Source organism: Lactuca sativa, chromosome 7, assembly GCF_002870075.4.
Source record: "Lactuca sativa cultivar Salinas chromosome 7, Lsat_Salinas_v11, whole genome shotgun sequence".
NCBI lineage: Eukaryota > Viridiplantae > Streptophyta > Magnoliopsida > Asterales > Asteraceae > Lactuca > Lactuca sativa.
This window is the reverse complement of record NC_056629.2, coordinates 166183038-166196183: the sequence shown is the minus strand read 5'-3', so window position 1 is coordinate 166196183 and position 13146 is coordinate 166183038. Positions and strand designations below refer to the sequence as shown.

The window sequence follows — 13146 nt, the reverse complement described above, 5'->3', positions numbered from 1 at the left end:
ATTATGAAAATGAGTTATAATTAGAAAAAAGAAGCTCACATGATAAAAGAGGGAGGCAGAGCTAAGAGGCAGTCGTATAAAACACACATCCACACACACACACACACATATATATATATATATATATATATATATATATATATATATATGTGTGTGTGTGTGTGTGTATGTGTGTATAATTTGACATTTAGAGTAACCTAAACATTACCAATATGTTCTAAGCAGAGTTTAAATTGTACGAGAGAGAAGTCATGGAGCATATCAGAGCTTCAAGTCGTTAAAGAGAAAATGAAATAGAGCTTCTATGAAGACATATTGATTAAGTTGTGTATGGGAAAGAGTGGAGGCAGTGGTATGAGAATTAAAGAGCATAGATAAACATAATGGAGAACATTTCTAACGTGGATAAGCAGATAACATTGAATATTGAAACAATGTGAGTTGCTTAGGTGACATATATTTAGGGTGACCTGGTGTTCCAAACCAGTAGAATATTTATTTAAGCATTTTAACAAATAGTTCGTAGGAAAAATATGGCCTTGTTGCTCAATTCAAGATCGCACAAGCCATCCTGTCTCCCATCGGAATCAAACAACACATTTGTCATTTTTTCTTGTAAAAATTGAAGTTATTAATCAATCATGTTTACACTAAATTGCTGACCAAAACCAACAACAAAAAGCTTCATTAACTCCTTTGTCCTATAATCAAACTTGTGTACGTTGAGAGAGAATAAACCACAAGCGGTAGTTTTTCTATAAATGATTTAAACAATCATATTATTATCCTTAATTGGTGCAAATTCCCCCCCATGTTGCTCTGGCAGTAAAAGTCCAAATCTACAAAAGAAGTATCGATTTGACTGCAACTTTTGGTAAAAGTTAACAACACTGTCGTTTTTTACAAAGAAAAAAAGGAGAGACTGAGAGATAAACAAAAGCTTGAAACCCTACCATTTGATGAAGGGCATCTAGCAGTTCCAACTTAGATCCAACTCAAGATACGACCAAATAAGAACTAAGGTTACTAATCAAGGTGTGTATTAGTGCGATGGTGTCTAATGGTTGTCACGACGCTGATGGTTGATCATGTGAAGGCGATGGTGGGGAATACGAATCATTGAATATATATAGAAAGACTCATTTGTCGATGAATATGGAAAACATAATATGGTAGAATGTTAAGATGGTGAGACCATAAGTCAATTTAAGGTAGGACAACATAAATAGGGAGAATGTTGAGATGGTGATGACGAACACATGAAATGGGGTTTACATTCAAATCAACGACATGAAATCAATAAAATAGGAATTTCAAACCGAAAATCAAAAGAAAAGAAAAGAGAACCGAGTATTCAAGGATTAGAATAGAAGGGAGATGTCGAGAATGGGGTTTACAAAACAAATTCGATTGATACTCCAGAGAAAAGGAGGAGAGTCAGGGGATTTCAAAGAATTCAAATCCTTTTATCCTTAAATCTCTCCTCAAATCACGTTAAATAGAATCGACTTCAAATTTCAATCATGAATTTCATTAATGAAATTGGAGCAACGTGAAACCAAAATGTAGGGAAATATGAGGAAGCCACATGGCAAAATAGATGTGTAAGAAGAAGAATTAGGTTTCATTTATCAAAGAAGGTAGATTTGGGACCAAATTGTTTTTCTACACAAACATAAACTCTAAATCTTCTTGAGAATATTTTCACAAATGATATTTTTCTAAATATAATTTCAAATAGACCCTAACGAGGGGTGTTATATAAATGACCAAGAACCTCTTAACTTTTAAGAGAAGAAATTATATATGAATTAAAAAAAAGAAACATGTTTAGAAAATACTATATTTTTCTCAACAAACATTTTTTCTATTTTTCTTTTTCCGTTTCACATGGCCGCCTCCCTTTTTTTCTTTCACTGTTCTCTCTGACCTCTTAAAAATTTTAATCTTTAAAGTTAAGATCCTACCAATATCCTCTTAACCTATTTGACCGCAACACAATTTTTTTTAGTGATTTATATAATTGACAAAAGTTATTTGATCACTTTTCTAACGATTAAAATGTAATATGCAGTATATGATACATTTTGGATTAAATATATATACAAAACATTTAACCCTTGGTAAATAATGTACAAAAGAAATTTTATTAACCTTGGAAAACATGTCACATGAAAAATAGAGGGTTTTCACTTTTCTACATAATTGAGAATTAGAGATTCAAAAGGGCCAAAAGCACAAACCGTTTGCTTGCGTTGGCTTTCTTTTTCTCCCTCCATAGTCAAAGTGGGAAGACGAGAGAAGCGAGAGCAGAGTGGGGGTGATCTTTTGGCGCCCTTTCCTTTAACTTTCGCCCATTTTCGCCTTCTAAGATTCTCGTACCTTTATCTTTCTTCTCTCATACGCTGGTCACCACCGTGCCACGACTTGTTCTGTTCAATGGCGTCCGGGGAACAGCTATCTGCAATTAAGGTATGTAATTTCACTATATTACGCATCTATTTAATTATTCGGTTCCTTTTACACTGATTTGAGTGGAGCTTCTGTTGTTCTCAGGATGCGAAAGTGCTTATGGTTGGTGCTGGTGGTATCGGCTGCGAGCTTCTCAAAACCCTAGCTTTATCAGGCTTTCAAGACATTCACATCGTAAGTCAACTATGCGTCTTTTTTTATTATTATATTGTTCAGAGAGTGATTATTTCTTAGCGTGTAGTAGCCTGTTTGGTTTTGAGGTTTTAGGGTTTGGTTTTTTCGTTGATTTTTGGTAAATTAGATAAAATGGTCGCTGGTATTAGATAGTTCTACCAATATATATACATCAATCACATACTTCATAGTCTCATATTCACATCAATTGCATCTGTTAACCTAAAATAAAACTGTCTATGGTTGAATAACTAATAATTCTATTTCTCATTGAAAAATTATTATTTCTCTTGTCCTATTGTTCCAAACTGATCACTTGTGTAGCTAATTCAATTCAACTTGGATGAAAGTAATGTAATCCACATGATTGTGAGTAGCAATATGATTTATAAATCTTCTTTTTGGAGTATGTAATAATAAGTATGAATTTAGTGAACAGTTCATCCGTTTTTCCTTAATTTTGGAGTACCTTTCATGTCTGAGAATTAGGGTCATTTGGTTAACACTAACATCAATAAAAACTATGGGATGCTTAGTGAGAGCAACAAACAAACAATGGATTGTTCAGGTTTTCAACCTTTTGCTAATTGGTGTATTGAATTGCAGATTGACATGGACACAATAGAAGTGAGCAACCTTAATAGGCAATTCTTATTTCGTCAATCACATGTTGGCCAATCCAAGGCAAAAGTGAGTTGATCCTTTTTTCTTTTCTTATAATCATTGTTTGATTTCATCTTTTCTCATGTATTCTTTATGTTATATATCAGGTTGCTCGTGAAGCTGTCCTAAGATTTAGGCCTCAGATTAGCATTACACCTTACCATGCTAATGTCAAAGATCCTGACTTTAATGTTGACTTCTTCAAGCAATTCAATGTCATTTTAAATGGGCTTGACAACTTGGATGCTAGGCGACATGTGAATCGCCTCTGTTTGGCAGCTGGTGTTCCCTTGGTGGAAAGTGGTACTACTGGCTTCTTAGGACAGGTAACTGCAGTTAACCTTTTTCTTCAGTTTTTTAAAATTTAAAGCTTTGATTTGCTCCCAAAGTTGCCACCTGTCTCTAGTTCATTTCTTCTCTCTCTTTTGATATGTCAATAACCCTTATAGTGTGGTTCTGTTTCTTTACAATTTGCCACTTTACTTCATACCACACTTTCTTTCTTTTTTTGATCATTGCATCTTTTCTGTACATCATCTAATACTCATGAAGCTTCTTGTTATTTTATCCACAATGATTTTAGCTTATGGCTAGGTTAGCTGGCTTAGTCTATGTTGAATATTGGCTGAAAATCAACTAAGACTAAGCCAGCCATGAAGTTTAAGTTAAGGTGTTCTCAGTATTAACATATCTCTTATATCATGTATATTTTCTTTTCTGGCAAGGGGAAAATTCATACATAAAGATTAAAGAGTACACCCTTTCTTTTTGTAAATCAGATAACTTGTTTTGCGTATTGTATTGTTACTGTAAAAAATGTTCATGGTTTATAAAAAAATCTTTTCTTTATAGATAGAAGCATTATGCATATTTTTTTTTATGTTACTTGTATTGGTTGTGATGAGAAAATTGCTCATTAATTTGTTTTACAGGTCACTGTTCACATCAAGGGTCAGACTGAATGCTATGAATGTCAGCCAAAACCAGCACCAAAGACTTATCCTGTGTGTACTATCACAAGTACTCCATCTAAGGTAATTCCACTTATCAGGGGCATTCTTGTAATTTCACATTGGACTAAGACCATATAATGTCAATTTGTCAGTGGGACAAACATTTGCTCTACCTAAAAAGGCTGCATAAGGCCTCTAAACGCGATATCAATCTCCTGTTTGTGCAAAAGACAAAAATGTCCTTGAAGTTAGCCTTAGAAAGCTTGTAAAGTCCTGTTTTGCAGCCTAAATTCCAAAACAAGTTGTATGCTATTGTTTATGAGAGAGAAAAAACAGTATTTCCATTTCTACCCTTTATGTGGAATCTTACTATGCTATTGTTGCAGTTTGTCCACTGTATTGTATGGGCAAAAGATCTGCTTTTTGCAAAGCTGTTTGGGGACAAAAACCAGGATAATGATCTGAATGTTCGTTCCAATGACACTGCCAGCTCATCAGACAACTCAGAAGATGTTTTTGAACGAAAAAAAGATGAAGACATGGAACAATACGCAAACAGAATCTACAACCATGTGTTTGGACACAACATTGAAAGCGCATTATCCAATGAGGAAACATGGAAAAACCGCAACAAACCTAGGCCTATTTATGTCAAAGATGTTCTCACTGATGAACCTCTTCAACAACTGAATGGAAATCTCGAAACTGATAATAATAATTTCTCCACTCTATCTGCAATGTCATATCTTGGTTTGAAAAATCCTCAGGATATTTGGAGCCTTAAAGAAAATTCTAGGGTTTTCTTTGCTGCTTTGAAATTGTTCTTCTCCAAGAGGCACAAGGTTTGAATCTATTTCTTTCCTATTAATCTTGCGTGAGGGTATTTACATCTTTTTATTTTTTGCAGGAGATTGGGAACTTGAGTTTTGACAAGGATGACCACATGGCTGTGGAATTTGTAACTGCTGCTGCAAATATTCGTGCAGCTTCTTTTGGGATTCCCTTACATAGTCTTTTTGAAGCCAAGGGTATTGCTGGAAATATTGTGCATGCAGTTGCCACTACAAATGCTATTATTGCAGGTTTGATTGTGATAGAAGCAATCAAAGTTTTGCAGAATGATGCAAAGAATTGTAGGTGGGAAAACATCCTTGCTTTCAATAAAACATTTATTTTAATTTTTTATCTTTGATTTTATAATTAATAATATATATTCTATATGTAGAATGACATATTGTCTTGAACATCCTGCAAGAAAGATGCTTCTTATGCCTGTTGAGCCATTTGAGCCGAATAAATCTTGCTATGTTTGCTCAGAGGTAAGCTTTCAAATTTTTGATATAGAAGGAAAAAAATAACAAGGGCAAATTTGTAATTTGTAAAATGTATATTAATACATGAAGTTGATATATGAAACAGACACCTTTATTGCTGGAAGTGAATACCAAACGTGCAAAACTGAGGGATGTGGTGGAGAAAGTTGTGACATCAAAACTTGGCATGAATCTGCCATTAATATCTCATGGGTTAAACCTTCTTTATGAAGTTGGTGATGATTTGGAAGAAGACATGGTTGCTAATTATGAAGCAAATCTTGAAAAGGTTCATCCATGTTTTAATTTTACTATTTTTTTTTTAATTAAGTTAGCAAATTGTTTTTTTTAATATATTTAAATCGATATAATTATAGGTGTTATCCGAGCTTCCATATGCAATAACTGGTGGAACAGTTATTACAGTTGAGGATCTTCAACAAGAGCTTGTATGCAGTATCAACATCAAACATAGGTTTGTCTAATACTCTAATATAATTTATTTCTGATGGGAGGGGCATTTACGTCTTTTTCACAAACAAGAGATTAAGAGGTTAAGAGCGAGTCCTATGTTTGGCCAAAAATATTACAAGAAGCTTAAATAAGGACTAGAATTGCAAGGAAAAACGTTTTGGGACCAAAATTGCTAAAATCAGCTATCCTCAAGGACGAAAAATGTAATTAACTGAAAATATTTTATAGGGAGGAATTTGATGAAGAGAAAGAACCGGATGGAATGGTGCTTCACGGATGGACACAAGCTCCAGCCGTCGAAAAGAAGGATGCAGCCGCCACAAATGGCGCAAGTACATCGACTACATCAAACTCAGTTCCAAACAACTTGGAAGATGACGATGACCTAACTATTCTAGAATCCGGAGTCGAGACCATTTCTTCCGGAAAGAAACGAAAGCTGTCTGACGTGTCAAATCCAGAAGAAAAACGGGCCAAAAAGGTACCCGAACAAATCGATGATGACATTGTTATGCTTGATGACATCAGCAAGGAAAATGAAAATTCAAGGTAATTTTCAGTTAGAGATTTGGATTCTAATTTTTATATCATGATGATGGATGGAGGAATATCAAATATGGCCCTTTTTGTTTATCGGTGTAACAGGTAAAAAAGGTTTACAGTTTTTTTTTACTGTGGGTTGTTTTTACTTGTTCTCTGCGTTTGAAAAATTAGGAATTTTTTTTTTTTTAAATTTATTTTGGGTGTAAGTAGAAAACTGGATATGAAGATGGTAACAATAGGGACTTTTTTGCGTGATTAAATCCTGACCGTTGGTTAGTGGCTCTCGATACTTGTGTTTCAATGAACAAGAAGAGTAAAGAGACAGGGTAACATAGGGTAGAAAATGCATTATCTTGTTAAAAAAAGATGTTACTTTGTTATTATACTGTGCATGTATTTTGTGGAAAATATTTCACACTGTTCGTTGCGTTGTGAAAAGTGGTTATGGATGTCTATTTAATCTCGTTATTGGACTAATCAGATTCATATACTAATTATGTTTGAACTGCTTGAAAACCGATTTCAGCTCCTTAATTTATGTATGGTCGATTTTGAGTTATACTTATTTCTGACGGGTAAAATGAGTCATAATTTTTAAGCTAAAAAGAAAACATGTCAAATGGAATGAAGGAGTTGAAAATGGTCCAAAATATACATGCTTAATTTGTATGAACTAAATGATTATAATACAATAAAATATATATAATTATCTTTGATAAACTAATTAATATAAACAATTAGGTAAAGCAATTAGTCAAAACGAGGGAGTAAAGTGTTGCATTTACAACGATTTTGGGAACATTGCATCAAATTAAACATATATATTTTGGACAATTTTCAACATTGTCATCATTCCCGCCTTGGGGAGTGTTTTCTCCAAACATTCTTCTTTCTTCTACACGAAGTCGGATCTCTTAATCTCCTAGCATGGCCCTCCTTTCTTTGACTAATATCGTGTGTGAAGTTAGGGAATCTCTTAAGCAGATAGATTGGACAAATGTACGTTAAGTAGTCAACTACATCGTGGTATGTTTTGCATACATTTTTGTGCTTTCATCACGTTGATCACATATCTTTTATCCCCATAAATGATAGTAATGTACTCGAGCAGTGCCAGGGTTTTGCCAATCATATGATGATTTATGATTGATAAATTTTGTTTGATGTACCACCATTCCTGTGTCAACCTTGTTGAACTCTATCCCCAAAAGATAATGAATAAGACCCAAATCCTTGGTCTTGAATTGTTGATCAAGAAAAGTTTTTAAATTTTGAATTTCCTCAATGCTATTCTGAGTAACTAATATGTCGTCAACATAAATTGCAACAATGACAATGGATGAAACAGTTTTCTTTAGGAAAAGAGAATGATCATTGTGGGAATGAGAAAAACCTTGAATCCGAAGAGTAGAAGATAGTTTTGAATACCATTGTCGGCTGGCCTGTTTTAAGCCATAAAGTTACTTCTTTAAGCAAAATACAAGAGAAGGAGATGAAGCTTCACAACCAGGTGGAAGTTTCATGTAAAATTCTTCATGTAGCTCTCCATGTAAAAATGCATTATTAACATCAAATTGATGTATGTCCCACTTATTATTGACAGCTAAAGCAATAAGACTTTGAACTGTTGTAAATTTGACCATAGGAGAAAAAGTTTCATGGTAGTCTACACCATCTTTCTGCGTAAACCTTTAGCAACTAATCTGGCTTTGTGTCTTTCAATAGAACCATCAACATGATACTTCACTTTATAAACCCATCTGCAAGCAATTGGCCTTTTTCCTTTTGGTAGCTTAACAACTTCCCATCTGCCATTAGCTTGCAAAGCATCTAACTCAAGTTTCATTGCATTTTCCCAATGAGGAATCCCTTTAGCTTGATGGTAAAAAGCTGGTTCAGGATCAATAGTAGAAGTATGAAAAGCATAGGATTTATTAAGAAAAATGAGACAAAAGGGTATTTTTGGAATTTATGGATTGATACAATAATTGGTAATTGTATGAGCACAAAAGCATGGTCAGCATTGGAAGTAACATTATTACAAATGTAATCTTGCAAATAAGATGGTGGTCCACGAATTCGAGTGGTTCTTCTTGGAACTGGAGCATTACTACCATGATCAACAGAAGATGTTGAAGTGGGTGATGTAGAAGAAAAATTGTCTGGTTTATTCATAGGCATGTAGGATGGTGGATTATGTTTAAATGAGGAGTTTTTGATAGGCCTGGCAATGGAGCGGGTTTTGACCCTGATCCGATCTAAACCCTTAACAATTATATGAGTTTGGAGCATAGTTTTTGATCCGTTTACCCGTTAACGACCCGTACCCGCTAACCCTTTTATTAAAAGGGTCGGGTATGGATCATCACCGATCCGTTCCGTTTATAACCCGCCCCATATAAATTTTAGAAATATAAATTTATATTTTATATTACCTAAAGTTTACATTAAATTCCAATCAGAAGTCCAAAGAGAAAAGGCCAAAGACTAAATTGTTTTTACATATGATTCGAGGACTCAACTTCTAGACTTCCAGTCTTCTCCCAAGAGTTATGATTTCAATTTATATTTCATCATGTAATCACCAATTTCATTTATAAATCAATAAGGTCATTTATCAACCGAAAGAAAGTTTGTAGTTGCTATTCTCTATCAATGCAATCGACGATCAAAGACCAATTGGAAGTAACTAAAATAATGATTTTAATTCCAATAGAAAGTCATCGAGTACATAATGTGTTTTCTAAATCAAAACTTAGTTTTATTTAATAAATGTGATTTTATGATTTAAGTAAAATGTGTTTGATTATTCAAAAAACCTACGGGTTACGGGGCGGGTTTGGATATCTGCTGATTCGGTGGATAAGGGTATGGGTTTGATTATTTAAAACCCTGTGGGTTACAGAGCGGGTTTGGATCGGATTTTGAAATTTGTTAAAAGGGTTTGGATCAAGGTCGATTCGCTCCAAACCCGCCCCATTGCCAGATCTAGTTTTCGAGATTATGATTGTTTTGATGATGAGATTGAGTAATTTATAGGCTTTTTGACCAAAAGGATAGTCTATAAAAACACATGGATGAGCTTTACTCATAAATTTGTCACGCCCAACTGGAATTGATGTAGCAAAACACAAGCATCCAAAAGTTTTAAGAAATTCCCATGAAGGTGTAGTATTAAACAAGAGTTCAAAGGGAGTCTTGTTATGAAGAACACTAGATGGTGTGTGATTAATCAAGTATACTGCAGTTTTCACACATTCTCCCCAAAAAAGCAGTCCCAACACCTGATTGAAAATATAATGCTCTTGCCACTTCCAAAATGTGTCTATGCTTTCTCTCAACCAATCCATTTTGTTGAGGTGTATAAGCAGTAGACTTTTGATGCAGTATGCCCTGTTCTTGAAAAAATAATTGTCCAACATTACTAGAACCAAGCTCCATTGCATTATCAGTGCGAACACACTTAACCACAACATGAAATTGAGTTTTAATCATTCGAATGAAAGCTTGAAGCAAAGTAAAAGCATAACTCTTTTGATTAAGTAAATGAACCCATGTATGACGTGTGAAATCATCAACAATGGTTAAAAAATACTTATAACCATCATGAGTATAATGTTTATAAGGTCCCCATACATCCACATGTATTAAATCAAATGGAGCTTTAGAAGTAGAAACACTATGTGGGAAAGGCAATCAAGATTGCTTAGCTTGAGCACAAATCAAATAATGTTCAATAGAAACATCATCAGTATGTGAAGGAAGAGACAATAAAGATTTGAGTTTCAATAAAGGTACATGCCTAAATCTGTTATGCCACAACATATTATTGGAATAAGACCTGAATACATGAGACAGTGGTTTAGGAAACATACTGGAAACAGAAAGACAGTAAGAAAGATTTTGTGTAAGATGATGAAAATAAAAAACATAGAGATCATTGATTCTTTTCCCCAGAATTCCAAGAGCTATGCTACTCTTCGATGAGGGGTCCTGCACGAGACAATGCTCATCAGTAAACAAAACAAAGGTTTGTAATTGGGAAGTGAGTTTTGCAACAGAAACAAGATTGTACTGAAAATGAGGGAACAAATAATACATTCTGCAATACAATAGATTCATGAATTTTGACATCTCCGTAATGAGAAATGGAGAGATGATGACCATTAGGCAGCCCAATTGAATGAGGCTGTGGAAATTTAGACATGGATAAGAAAAGATCACTGTTAGAGCACATATGATATGTGGCTCAAGTATCAATGATAAAAGATAAATGTGGTTGAAGATATGCAAAAGATTTATACACATTAGAGGCAAAATGTGCAAAAGAGAAGGGTTTACCATCATGATTCATGGCACCTTTTGTCACAGATGAGTTGACAAAACAAGAAACAGATGGCTGAACACTTGTTTGATTGAGTAATTGAATTAGCTGTTGATATTGTTCTTGAGACAGAGAAGAAACAGGTTCAACAGTTGCAAGTTGGACAAATGACTTTGGCTCTTCCTTTCATGGCTTAGTAAACTTGAAGTTGGATGGGAAACCAATTAAGCGATAGCACTGAGATTCGGAATGGCCATTCTTCTTGCAATGAGCACAAACAAGAGATTTCTTTGAAGAATTAGATGAGTGATTGGTTGAAACATTCATTGTAATAGCATCAACACTAATAGTAGATGGCAGATTAATGTTTCTTTGGCGGTCCTCTTGAATTATCATTGAATAGACAGTTGAAACAGAAGGTAAAGGCTTCATCATCAAGATCTGACCTTGAAGCACTTTGTAGCTATCATTAATCCCATCAATAGTTGAATTAAACGTTGATCATCCAAATATTTGAGAATTCCTGCAGAAGCAACACAGGTACACTCCGAAATTCCTTGAACTATGCGAAGTTCATCCCAAATCTTCGTGAGTGTAGTGAAGTAAGCTGAAAAGTCATTCGATCCTTGAGATAAGGAGTAGAGTTGTTGTTGGATTTGATAAATGAGAGCGCCATCAGATTGTTTAAATCGTTGAGTTAATTCTTTCCAAATTTCATGAGCAGATTGAAGTATCAAAACACTTTCAGCGATATTGTGATGTAGAGAATTGAGAATCCAACTGGTAACCATGGAATTAACTCGATACCAGTTGGCGTATGTGGAGGATGTAGAAGATGGCTGAGAAATTGAACCATCTACGAATCCAAGCTTGTTCTTTGCTGATAAAGCAATGATCATAGATCGTTTCCATGCTGAGAAGCCAACACCAGAGAAAACATTGGAAACTAAAACAAAGCTTGGATTATCTTAAGATCCAAGATGATATCTGAAGATCCAAGATGATATGGATTAGAGAGATCAATAGAATTGGATGAATTTGGGGAATTTTCAGATGAAGACATGATGTAATGAAGAAATAGTCGATCAATTGAATCAAACGATTGGAAATTTGAAAGAGATGCGGAAAAAAGGATCAAATCTGATACCATGTTCATGTTCAAAAGATCGATTTGAGAAGAAAGAATGATTGAAAAGAAACTTCTTTTTATTATTCTTCTGAACAACTACTGAACTATTACATATATGTACAATTAATAACATTACGCATAAAAAACGTCCAACTAACTTGTAACAGACTAGGAATTAGAAAATGACGAAACTACCATTGGTAGTTAAAACTGATTAACTGTCATATTAGCTAAGCTAACATGTCATCATCATTAGTATGGAAAAATAATCTCATTACGGATTAATTGTTAATCCAAATGAGCTACTATCAACAATATATAAGTTTGTTTTGGGAACTTATGTTGTCTGAATGTTAGAATTAACTCTCTTTACTTCTCTGTTTACATATGGATGCCTGGATGCCAAAAGAATTTGAATCCAATAATTAAATAAAATTTCTCATGTCTTAACAACATGTATTGCTTACCAAATAAAAAAATCACAAATGTTCATGGTATTTATTTGCCCACTAAATGATTTGTTTTCATATTACATTAAAAACATAAATTGTTGAAACGACATAACGTTCATAATAATTATATTTTCGTAGATGGATCTAACATTTTCATAGATGCCATCTACGAAAATGTTAGACCCATCTGCAAAAGTACATAGTTTCTCGGACGAAAATGTTAGACCCATCTGCAAAAGTACATAGTTTCTCGGACATAGCTGACATTTTCTTAGATGTCATCTGCGAAAGTGTTAGGCCTTCAAGTATACACACCACGAGAAGGCTTATGGTGTGTATACACCTCATCATCTTCTTCTTCAACCTTTCTTCCATTCTCAATCCGGTATACTCACAACGAAGGAAGGTGGTCGTGGTGGATTTAAGCTGCAAGAGAGAAGAAGAGAGGAAGAGAGAAGAAAGAATCTGTGGTGAATTGTGGTGGCCAACATGAGAGACCACGATTGTGGTTCCAGATGAGTACCACAAGAGGACCGGGATGGTGTGCATGGACAACAACCGTGGCCACCTGGACCACGAATGGCTTCGTGATATCCATACCAAACGACATTATTTTTATGTGCAAAAATGTTAGTTTTGTGAGAGAAAA

The 13146-nt window shown here is 34.5% G+C and overlaps 1 protein-coding gene across 1 annotated transcript; it reads left to right on the top strand.

Moving 5' to 3' along the window:
• Positions 1-2227: 2227 nt before the first annotated feature.
• On the top strand, positions 2228-7030 carry LOC111919069 (SUMO-activating enzyme subunit 2). The gene is made up of 11 exons (XM_023914674.3): positions 2228-2472; positions 2557-2646; positions 3253-3336; positions 3417-3635; positions 4242-4343; positions 4649-5104; positions 5170-5399; positions 5488-5581; positions 5682-5864; positions 5953-6050; positions 6278-7030. Exons 1-11 carry the CDS (start codon positions 2440-2442, stop codon positions 6600-6602), a joined length of 1914 nt encoding a protein of 637 aa, XP_023770442.1. The 5' UTR covers positions 2228-2439; the 3' UTR covers positions 6603-7030.
• Positions 7031-13146: the final 6116 nt, after the last annotated feature.